General features: G+C 41.1%; 1 protein-coding gene across 1 annotated transcript; it reads left to right on the top strand.

Annotated features, from left to right (window-relative positions):
- Positions 1–3,426: 3,426 nt before the first annotated feature.
- Positions 3,427–3,931, top strand: LOC144672534 (histone H2AX-like). The gene has a single exon (XM_078534371.1). The coding sequence runs from the start codon at positions 3,466–3,468 to the stop codon at positions 3,856–3,858; it is 393 nt and encodes a 130-aa protein (XP_078390497.1). The 5' UTR covers positions 3,427–3,465; the 3' UTR covers positions 3,859–3,931.
- Positions 3,932–11,238: the final 7,307 nt, after the last annotated feature.

Genomic DNA, 11,238 nt, shown 5'->3' with positions numbered 1-11,238 from the left:
ATAAATTGCAGCACAGCCCCTTAGAATTTAGACATATCTATATATTTCACACCAAAAATGCTGGCATCAGTATAGATTCAACAGCAATCGCTTTATACAAAATGCACAAATTACATATGAGGCTGTGTATCTGATTAAAGGAGCTGTAATATTCACAATTGTTTTCACAGAGCTAAAAATCAAATGGCAATCCCAGGCAACTATTGAATATAACCTGTGACTACAAAACACATGAAGCCAATGTTATAGGTTAAACCAAAGGTTAACAAATACTGCTATGTTGAGGGTTTCATAAAAATATATTCCAACACGTTACAATAAAAGTCCAGATATAGTCTTATCTCACACTTACCTGCAACAGTGTTGAAAAACAGAAACAGATTGAACAATATACCTACTTAGATGGGCAGAATTCTCAGGTGCAAAATTACTCACACGTTCAAACACAGACCAAATACAGCTATATGAACAAAAATAAATTCAAAGCACACCAGAGAACGGCAACTACATAATTATCTCCACACACATTGCGCCAGGGGAGGAAAAATCCATGATGCAGATGTTAATCACCCAAATTTCCAAGTCTGAAAGCTTTATAATAAATCCCACACTCACTACACTACCTGAATCTGAATGAGGCAGAAAAGATCTCATTCAAATAGAATAGCTGAAACCATAAAAATACAGAAATAACCGCACAATCACATCGCCTATTGGAAACTGTTGTGTTCAAATTAATCCCCAAATCATGCACTGTAAAGGGCACTGAGAGATATGCAGAGAGTGACACATTCCCATACAAACCAGGTGCACAGTTCAGCTGAATGAATCACACACTCATTGTCAGCTAGTTGGTATTAAAGACTGATTTATTACACACTCACATTCAGTTTGAGAGACTGACAATTATAGAACCATGGCCAAACTCACAGATTATACTAGATGCTGAGAAGCAATGAACTATCCCCATCTGATGCAAAGTACCAGTGAATGAAATACAGGGATAAAACCACAAACATACACTGAGAACATAAAAATGAGAAAAATCCGAATGCTACAGGGCCAAATCCACAGTCAGGCAATATATCACCGATTGACACACAAGGAAAACATACTTGTAGCAGTTGACTATATGAATATCAATTTGAACTTCACATCTAGTTCCAGATATGGAGAGATTTAACTGAAATCTCACTTTTGGAGATAGCACGTTAAAATATTAAAGATAGAGTTAATTCCACTCTTGCAAACGTCTTAGATACTGACTGATACACGGAGGGAAAAATATATACATTCACATATAATACAAGATACTGGAGGTTACAAAATGAATGCAAATCAATCACATGTTCACCACCCTCTGAGTGAAGAACGTTCTGCTCAACACAGCCCAAAATGGACGACAATGGATCCTGAGATTGTGAATACATGTGCTAGGCCTTTCAGCCAGAGGAAACATCATCCCTGCACCCAGCCTGACCAGCGCTGTCACTATTTCATATATTTCAAATACATCCCCTCTCATTCTACAATCATTGAGTGTATACAGTCCGAATCGGCCCATTCCCCCCTCATGTGACAACCCTGCCAGCCCATGAATCAGCCTGGTGATCATGTGCTGCACACTGGTCTCTTCATATATCAACATTTCCCAACGTATCTCTATGTAGATAATACTCTGCCATTCTGTTTTTCGTACCCAAGTGGATGAATTCACACCTACCCACATTATATTCCATCTGCCATGTTTTTTCCCACTCACTCAAATTATCTAAATCTCCTTGGGCACTCTTAACTTCCTCCTCATCTCTCACATTCCCTCAAAGCTTTGTGTCATCAGCAACCTTGGAAATATTACCTTTGCTTACTTCATCACAATCATTCTTGTCTATTCTGAATACTGGGACCCAAGCACTGATCCCTGTGGCACACCACTTGTCAACTTCTGCCATTCTCAAAAAGACTGATTTATTCCTGCTCTCTTTATCCTGTTACTAATCCTTTCACTGTACATGCCAATCCAAACCGCCATCCCATGCACTTCAGTTTGGTACACAAACCAGTTAAGTGGCCATTTAACAAAAGCTTTCTGAAAATCTAAATAGACCACATCATCTGGTTTTCCCCTATCTACTTTGCAATTTAATTCCCAAAAAAAGCTACAATAGGTTTGTCAAACATGATTTTCCTTTCATAAATGCATGCAATCTTTGTCCAATATATTTGACATTTTCTAAGTCTCTTATTATCACATAGTTGACTCTAGTATTAAGTCTACCACTGAGGGTAGACTAATCAGTCTGTAATTCCCTGTTTTTTACCCTGCTTTATTTTTTTTGGAAAAATATACATTTCAGATTAAAGTTCACATTTTATCTATCATGAACAGACAGATATTCCATGCACCCATAGCAGGGTTTAACAGATAATGTGGGGATTAAAAGGAGAATAGAAGCATAATCTTATGTTGGTAGCATTAGATGTCGAATGAAATATAAAATTTTCTCCAGGGATTGACATGCACCAGATAAAATCCAAACTGACTTAAATCTGAATGTTACAGAGACAAAAACAAAAACAGAAACATATATCGGTGATTTCAATTTCAAAAGAAAAGCTTAATATTATTGACCATAGATTGTCCGTGAGTGAAAACTACATTTAAGTAACGGATAATGAAGATTAGGCTTAATCCCAGAATCACGGAGCCTGCAGAGGATTTTCGTTTTTATTGTTGGTTTGGAATACAACGTATGTTTGCTGCTTCAGAATAGACCCTGCCTTGTTGCATAAATGTAATCAAGCAGAGTCTATCTTTGATCCCTCAAAGATGCTATCCCTCCCCAGCATTATAAAAGTTGATTTGATCAATTCATTCCGTATCAGCCCTGGCGGTGTAGGATGCCTCAGTTTCAATACTGGCAGATTTAAGCCAAAAAATGTGCACTCCGCTTTTGACACTCACGAACTTGTATAAAACAAAAGTTTTGATTCTGGAAAATTGGCGCCTTTATTGTCCTCTTGTCCACAGGCAAAACCAGAAACTGACAGTTTCGGGTAAACTGTTATCGAGGAAAAGAGAGCGAGAAACCTTCTAACATTCTGTAACAGAACTGCTTTAATGTTAAGCATTAGAACGATTTGTAAAGGAATTATCCTTTGTTTAGCTAAGACTATTTCTGTGCGATATTTCCTTTGATTAATTTTGTCTGTCTTTTCCAGTTTGAAATATATAATCGTTTGTTTAACTGATGATTTGGCGCCCTTAACTTCCGACTTCATACGTTGCTTGCCCGCATTGGTGAGTCAGGCAGAAATCTGATTGGTAACATGAAGAATATTATGAGCTATAATATAATTGCCCAATCAGCTCTGAGCGCACCACCATTCCTCCTGAGGGTATAAGGGAACTGAAAGGAGGCGGATATCAGCATTCTCTGTGAAAGTGCTTGTGAGATTGTTACAATGTCTGGAAGAGGAAAGACCGGTGGGAAAGTTCGGTCCAAGGCCAGGTCTCGCTCCTCCCGGGCCGGACTGCAGTTCCCGGTGGGCCGCGTTCACAGGCTGCTGAGGAAGGGGAACTACGCTGAGCGTGTGGGTGCCGGAGCCCCGGTCTATCTGGCCGCCGTGCTGGAGTATCTGACGGCTGAAATCCTCGAGCTGGCCGGCAACGCGGCCCGGGACAACAAGAAGACCCGCATCATCCCCAGGCACCTGCAGCTGGCCGTCCGCAACGACGAGGAGCTCAACAAGCTGCTGGGAGGGGTGACCATCGCTCAGGGCGGGGTGCTGCCTAATATCCAGGCCGTGCTGCTGCCCAAGAAAACCGGCGCCTCTGCAGCCGCCAAGACCAAGTGAAGCGACCATTCTTTAAACTGAGAACCCAAAGGCTCTTTTCAGAGCCACTCACTTAATCAGTGAAAGGGGCGACCTGTTGTCTATCCGGATGCGCGATAACATCCCTATCGATTCGGAATGACATTATATTTCTAATGCGATCTGTGAAAGCGCTGGTTACAACGAGATGCTGGTGCTGTTGCCTTTTCCAGACATGAGGAGTCTGTGCTGCATCTATAAATGACCAATTGCCAATGTTCAGGGAAACATTCATTGAATAATTAATTCATTTCATTTCTAATTCAATGACGTCAAATAGCTAAAGAACTATAAATGGAATCACCCCATATCCCCAAATGCAGCAGAGGGAGAGACCGGATGAACAAAAGGACTTAAACAAATTGTAGGCCCGAGTGTTTTAGGAGCTAGATTGTTTAACAAGAGATCGCAGCTCTTTCTCTGACCGACTCGGTGGCTCTTTGGTGCATTTGGAGCTGAATCCGGGTTTTTGTGCTTGTGTGAACATCCCTATCGCTTCGTAATGACAACATTTCTGATATCTGTGAAAGGGTGGGTTAGAGTGAGACGCATCCTGCTAGCACTGTTACATGTTGCGGACATCAGTAGTACGTGCTGCAACTATTTATATCCAGTCTCCAGAATTCGCGAAAAAGTTCCCATTTTATTAAAATAATTGCCTTTTAAATGATCTCAAATCATCCGAAACAGCCAGTAAAGGAAGCAAAGGACAGTTACCCGGTGACAAAGTGAGGAAAATAAATTGTAGGCAGGTGGTTCATGGCGACTGTGAGGAATAACTTTTTTAACCCAGAGGGTGGTGACAGTCTGGAATGCGCTACCTTGGAGGGTGGTGGAGCCAGGTTTCCTCACATCCTTTTAAAAGTACCTGGATGAGCACTTGGCACGTCATAACATTCAAGCCTATGGGCTAAGTGCTGGTAAAGGTGATTAAGTAGGTAGGTCAGGTGTTTCTCACGTGTCAGTGCAGACTCGATGGGCCGAAGGGCCTCTTCTGCACTGTGTGTGATTCTGTGATATATGATTTCACGCTATTGTCTGAAAAGCTCACATCAAGATGTTTATTTCTGATGACAATACAAATTAACTGCTCCCGGTCCCTCCAAACTTCCCTGTTTATGTTGATCCTACTGAACTGACGGGTCAAAATTTCACAGTTTGCAATGTACCCCAATCTCAACAACCAGAGCGGGCCAGTTATATATGAACACAAATTCGCGCATAGTCAAGTTCCTGACAATGAAAGGGCTTTTCAGAGCTCGCTTCGATTTTTGATTGGAGATGAACCGATGAAATAAAAGCAAAATAGTGCAGGTGTTGGAAATCTGAAAAACAAAAATAGCTGGAAAAACTCAGCAGCTCTGAGAGCCTCTGTGGAGAGGAAGACAGAGTCAACTTTTCGGGTCAGTGTGACTCTCCTTCGGGTGAAATCAATTTTGAAATCAGATCAAATGTCAGGCCTGAATTTCCGAGAGGAGAAGGAACAGTGACATTCTGACTCATAACACGGGGGGAGTGTTCACATTGCCAGTGTATATTGACCTATCATTAACATTAGTAACTTGCACAGCACCAGAAGTCGCGAGATAGGGTTGAGAGGGAGCAAGATTGAAGGAGATAGAAGGAGCAAGGGAGGGAGAGGCAGAGAAATCGCTCTCTCTATTGCTACCACGTGTCAATATAGCAATGAGTGGCCCTCATATCTATCATCGGATAGAGGCATACAGATCATCAGTATTTCAATAGAATATAAAAATATGAGAATTAATAATTTTGTCCCAAACATCCTTTAGAACCAGAGAGGGATATAATTCTCTTGAAATTATTCAGTGAATTTTCCTGACTAGATTCCAGAAATGATGCTGTTGACTGATGAGGGAATCATAAACAAGTTGAACTTTTAATCATTGGAAATTAGAAGATTGAGAGTTTTCCTTTTTGAAAGACCGAAGATGCTGAACCTGATCGGGAAAACTAATTTAAAACTGACAGACCCACAGAGGTGAGAGATGACGTGATTCAGCTCCAGCTAATACTGGGCCAGAGGCAGACACATTTCTATCACACACGCAGAAGTAATGCCAGTGGGTGAGGTGAATAGTATCCGAAATGTAATGATCCATAACCTCTGGAGCTCTCTGTAAACTTTGGATAAAAAATGTTCGAATTGACACTCAGTGACTGAGAGGTTCAAACTGATTTTATTAAACAGTGATTTTAAGACCAGACATTAACTTCTGCCTGGTCACAGCAAACACATAGATTCACTGGGCGGATTGATTTGCTAAACCTGTGAATGAACAGCAAAGATGCTGCAGGGAGCGATATCAGTTTGAGCTTCATACAGGAATCGTCCACCTGCCTGAAACTCTGCCCGTTCCACACAGACCCATTGTGATGCTCAAGCTGGAGAACATTGACTGAGGGGAGGAGTAAATGACGTTTTTCAGTGACGTCAGTTTCACGGAAGCGCGTGCGCATTGCTTCCCTCCTTCAGTTTCCCCAGACATGACTAGAAGAGCGCATGCGCCCAGTGAGCGGGAGATCTTTGTTTCAAACAGATAGAAATGGAAATCTTAGGGCCCGGGTAAGCGAGTAAACAGCGTTCTGATTCCAGCAGGGCCCCGGTTTGTCAGTGTGGACACAGAAATCATCATTGACTCGGGGTAAGTTCAGGGAGGACCGGGGGCTGTTTGTATGAGGCGGAGCGGAGCGGAAACGTGTTCCGGAACTTGGAGTGAGCGGTTGAACGGGGAGAGTCCTTTATGGGACTGTCTGTGGCGCTGCTGAGGGAGACAGAACTTGAGGAAGCTGCAATTGAAAACTATTGGGATTTTCTCTCCTCAAACCTGTAATGCATATTCCAAGTATAGCTGCTGATTCATGCAACTTGTCGGCATTTGGACAGTGAACAGTCGAAACAGGCAGAGAGTAAGGAGGAGAGAAACCATGTAGGGGACACGTATTGGAGGCACCAGCTATTAAGATATAAACATTTTAGCACCGGCTAGGAGCAGGATATTGAAATCTGAACTGTCTTTGTTTCCTCGGGGAGTGTCACCCTTGGAGCCATACAGATGTGGATTGTTTCTGAGTGTCACTCAATTGCTTGATAACTACCAAAGCAGGTTGCTGACGTGGAATCAGACACTGTAGTTTTTATTGTTTCGTTATGTTTTGCATCTAGATATATATTTTTTTATTTATTGTCAGTTGAAAGATTACGTTGACCTATTGTCTTTCAATGTCCTCTGCTGATTTTGAGTTATAAGACTTTTGTTTCTTCCCCCAGGCAAATCAATGAATCAGTTTCAAGCTGATGATATCCCAGGAAAAATAAAAGTCTAGCCACCTCTTTCTAACTGACAGCAGGTACGATGTTACTCCGAGAGTGCAGAGATACAGACAGAACATCAGCTCCACCATCACCGAGAACAGAAATAGTCAGGCTCAAATTGATCTCTAAACTAGGTACAAATGCTCCATCCAATGGTCAGACACTCAGGGGAGGTGGAATAATTTTACCACAGTACACTCCTACTCAGTACTGCTTAATTGCAGGTCCACCAATTGAAGTCAACACTCACAGCCATTATCAGATTGAAGGGCAGCCCTTTCATGTCACAAGAGTACAACATCGCCTGTAATTTAAATCCCAGCTATTAAAGCTGATTGAAATTTACAGAATTAATCCTTGAGTGCACCCAGCATTCATAAAGCAACACCATAAATTCAACACCAAAGATCCCATATAATATCTTTTTTTAAATTCATTCACGGGATGTGGCTTTGCTGGCTGTGCCACCATTTAGTTGCCCTTGAGAAGGTGGTGGTGAGCTGCTTTCTTGAACCCCTGCTGTCCACGTGGTGTAGGTACACCCACAGTGCTGTTAGGGAGTCAATTCCAAATTTTTTCCCCAGCAACAGTGAAGGAACAGGATATATTTCCAAGTCAGGATGGTGGAGTGACTTGGAGTGGAAATTCTAGCTGGAGGTGTTCCCATCTACCCTCAGGGTCAACGGGGCTGAGTTTAGTCGTTTTTGTTTCCGGTGCCTCACTCAATGTCGGGTGGTCCATCTGATTCCATTCCATTTTTGTGACATTTTAGCAGTTTATTACAACTGTGTGGCCAAGTGGGTCTAACACAACACCGCATGTCGGCCAGACCAGGTAAGGACAACAGGTTTCCTGCATTAGTGCACCAGATGGATTCTTACAACAATCGACAATGGTCACCATTATTCTTTTAATTCCAGATTTTTATTGAATTCACAATCCGCCAAACCTCGGCAGGATTCGAAACCGTGTCCCCAGAGTATTACCCTAGGTCTTTGGATTAATAGCCCAATGACAACATCACCACACCATTGCCTCCCCTGATAATGATAAAGTACATATTCATTAAGACAGACACACATACACATCACGTGCCAGAGCAATATTCTCACTAATAGTTATATCAACAGATCTCTACAAACAAGAAAGCGTAAACCTTAACTGACAAAGCAGATACTGACAAGTACAGCAAATAACATTTCACCGCTCTCATAGGAGAGACTGACAGATACAGAAGAAACCTGAATTCCCATGACAGGGGCAGATGCTTACATTGTAAAACCACAGACACATACCAGCGATAGAGAGGTGCAGAATAAAATCCTTTTTTCCACATCAGAATTTTCAAAATAAGAAGAAAATGGGTACCCAGAAAGCAGAAGTTGATAGCTACGCTAAAATCACACATGAACATGCATCAAAATCTGTAGGTTTGGGTTGAGGGGTTGGGAGGAGGGAACGAATGGTCTATGCTCACACACTAAATTGAAAGCTGCAATGTGAACATCACACTCAAGTAATACAGGCTGACATGTTCACGGCAAAACCGACAATGACCTACAAGGTGCATACAGACCTGGAGGAAAGACAATACTCACCTACAAGAATATGATAAGCATAGGGCACATTCTCATGCCAGGGATTGAAAGCAAATAATTAAATTCTCATTCATTTAAAATAGCCTAAGAGTTTCAACATATTTATTTTTCCATGATCATACTTCTGACCCTGACCCAAACAACAGGAAAATGAATCAAACTGACATATCACAGAATTACTGATACAGAATAAAATCTGCACATCTATATACCAGTAACTGAGAGTTAAGTAGTAAAATATGCATTACATGTCAGCAACAGTGAATGCAAAATGCATCCTCACATGTCAGTCACTGGCAGCTGCAGAGTAATAGCCACAAGTGCATTACAGAGAGTTAAATACCCAGAGTAAAGCTGTACTGCTCACAAAAAATATCTGCATTGAATAGTAATAGTATTGTAACACCTCAAGTGTGCATCATGATGTATGTTGATAACTCCAATATCATTGCGCTGTCTGACTGTCTATAATGACCATATTTAAATGATTGTAATATTCATTGAATGTATTGAAGCATCTCGTGATCCATGTCTAAAAGTTGAATCTGTTTTCACTTCTTGTGATGGCGATTTAGAAATTTTCTTTCAGATGTTTTATAAATAAAGTATATATATTTTTTAAAAACCCATAATTAATTCCAAACATGTATAAAAGAAATCAGTCACACAGCAGCAAATAACTTGGTGCATTTTAAAATCCCCATTCACAGACAGGTAAACAATAAGACTCATAGTAACATGTTAAAAAGTGACAGATACAGGGGGAACTGACATTCGCATAGCATTCTATGAAAAGTGCAGAAAAAAAAAATTTCTACCATTCTAGAAACATGCACATGTGCACACACGCACACCAAATTCTACGTTGAAACCCTGTCAGAATTGAAGTGAAACATAAGTGTCAGACATTGGCAGGTGCACAGTGATGCCATATTCACTTGTTGGAAATTAACACGTACAAGGGTAGGAAGAAACACCAACAATGCAGGAAATACTCAGCAAGGAAGCCAGCACCTGTTCAGAAAGGCTGAGAGTGAACATGACAGTTCAATGACCTTTTCTGATGTCAGAATTTTCAGGTGGAGGGTAATTCAGCTCCTGACTCCACAGATGTTGTCTGGCCTGCTCAGTATTTCCAGCAATTGTGTTTCCTTTTTCTTGAGATTTCAAGCATCCACCTGTAGATATTTTGTTTTTGCTTTTGCTACAGAGTATAAACATTCCTTCATGTCAAAATCTGACAATTGCAAAGGAAATCCCATATTCAGGCACCAAAATTAAACAGATTCTGATCAAAAAGGATCATTCAGCTCATTAGAAAGTGACAATAACAGAATGGAATATATCACTCCTATAACAGAGATATCAATCCCAAACAGAAACAAACCAGTACTGATTAAAATCCACAATCGTAGATCAGATACTGAAATTCACAGTAAATGCAGAGTATCATTAAAAATGCTAACTTTAACAAAAGTAAAAATGCTCACATCAGAGGCTAGAAACGAGCAGACAATTTGAATACCACACTCTCATATCTGAAAGGGTCAGGTACGGGTAACATGCACACTTCCATACCAGAAGCTGAATATTACAACTTAAAGCCAAGGCTATCCTAAGGGAAAAGCTAAAACTGGATATGTACAAAATGTACCTTTACCAGCATGCCAGATACTTGTGAGTGCCAGTCAATGTGCACATGTACATATTGAAAAATGACAGATAGAGAGAAAAGTCCATTCACACATAAGATAGACAAAAGGAGCATAAACTGGCACACCCACCCGCACACACAGACAGGCGCACACACACACACACACACACACACATACCCACACACACACAGACAGGCGCGCACACACACACACACACACACACACACCCACACACACACCGACACACACACACACACACCCACACACACACACACACACCCACACACACAGACAGGCGCACACACACACACACACATACCCACACACACACAGACAGGCGCACACACACAGACAGGCGCACACACACAGACAGGCTTACACACAGTTCAATAATCACACAATTTCATAACATTACTAAGAGAATCTGAGTAAATCTTAGAATTTCTTTACAAGAGAAGAATGATTAAAGAATATTTGTGACACATCCAGAATAAAAAACTGAAACATTTATGGTATTTCCTAATTTTCATGCCAGAGATTGGGAATCAGTCTCAAATACATGTTTACATGTTAAAAACTGGAAAAGAAAGAGTGTAAATTCACATTAACTTACCAGACACGTAACAAAACTGTCAAATGCCAAGTAAGAGCAACACACATATTCACATTCACATGCCACAAAGAGGGAGAAAAAAAAGTCACTTGCAAGTAATGAAGTGCTACAAAGTAATGCTCATACACCAGATATTCACAGGGACAGTGTAACACTAGC

Source organism: Cetorhinus maximus, chromosome 38, assembly GCF_964194155.1.
Source record: "Cetorhinus maximus chromosome 38, sCetMax3.hap1.1, whole genome shotgun sequence".
Lineage (NCBI taxonomy): Eukaryota > Metazoa > Chordata > Chondrichthyes > Lamniformes > Cetorhinidae > Cetorhinus > Cetorhinus maximus.
This window is presented reverse-complemented; position numbering and strand designations above follow the sequence as displayed.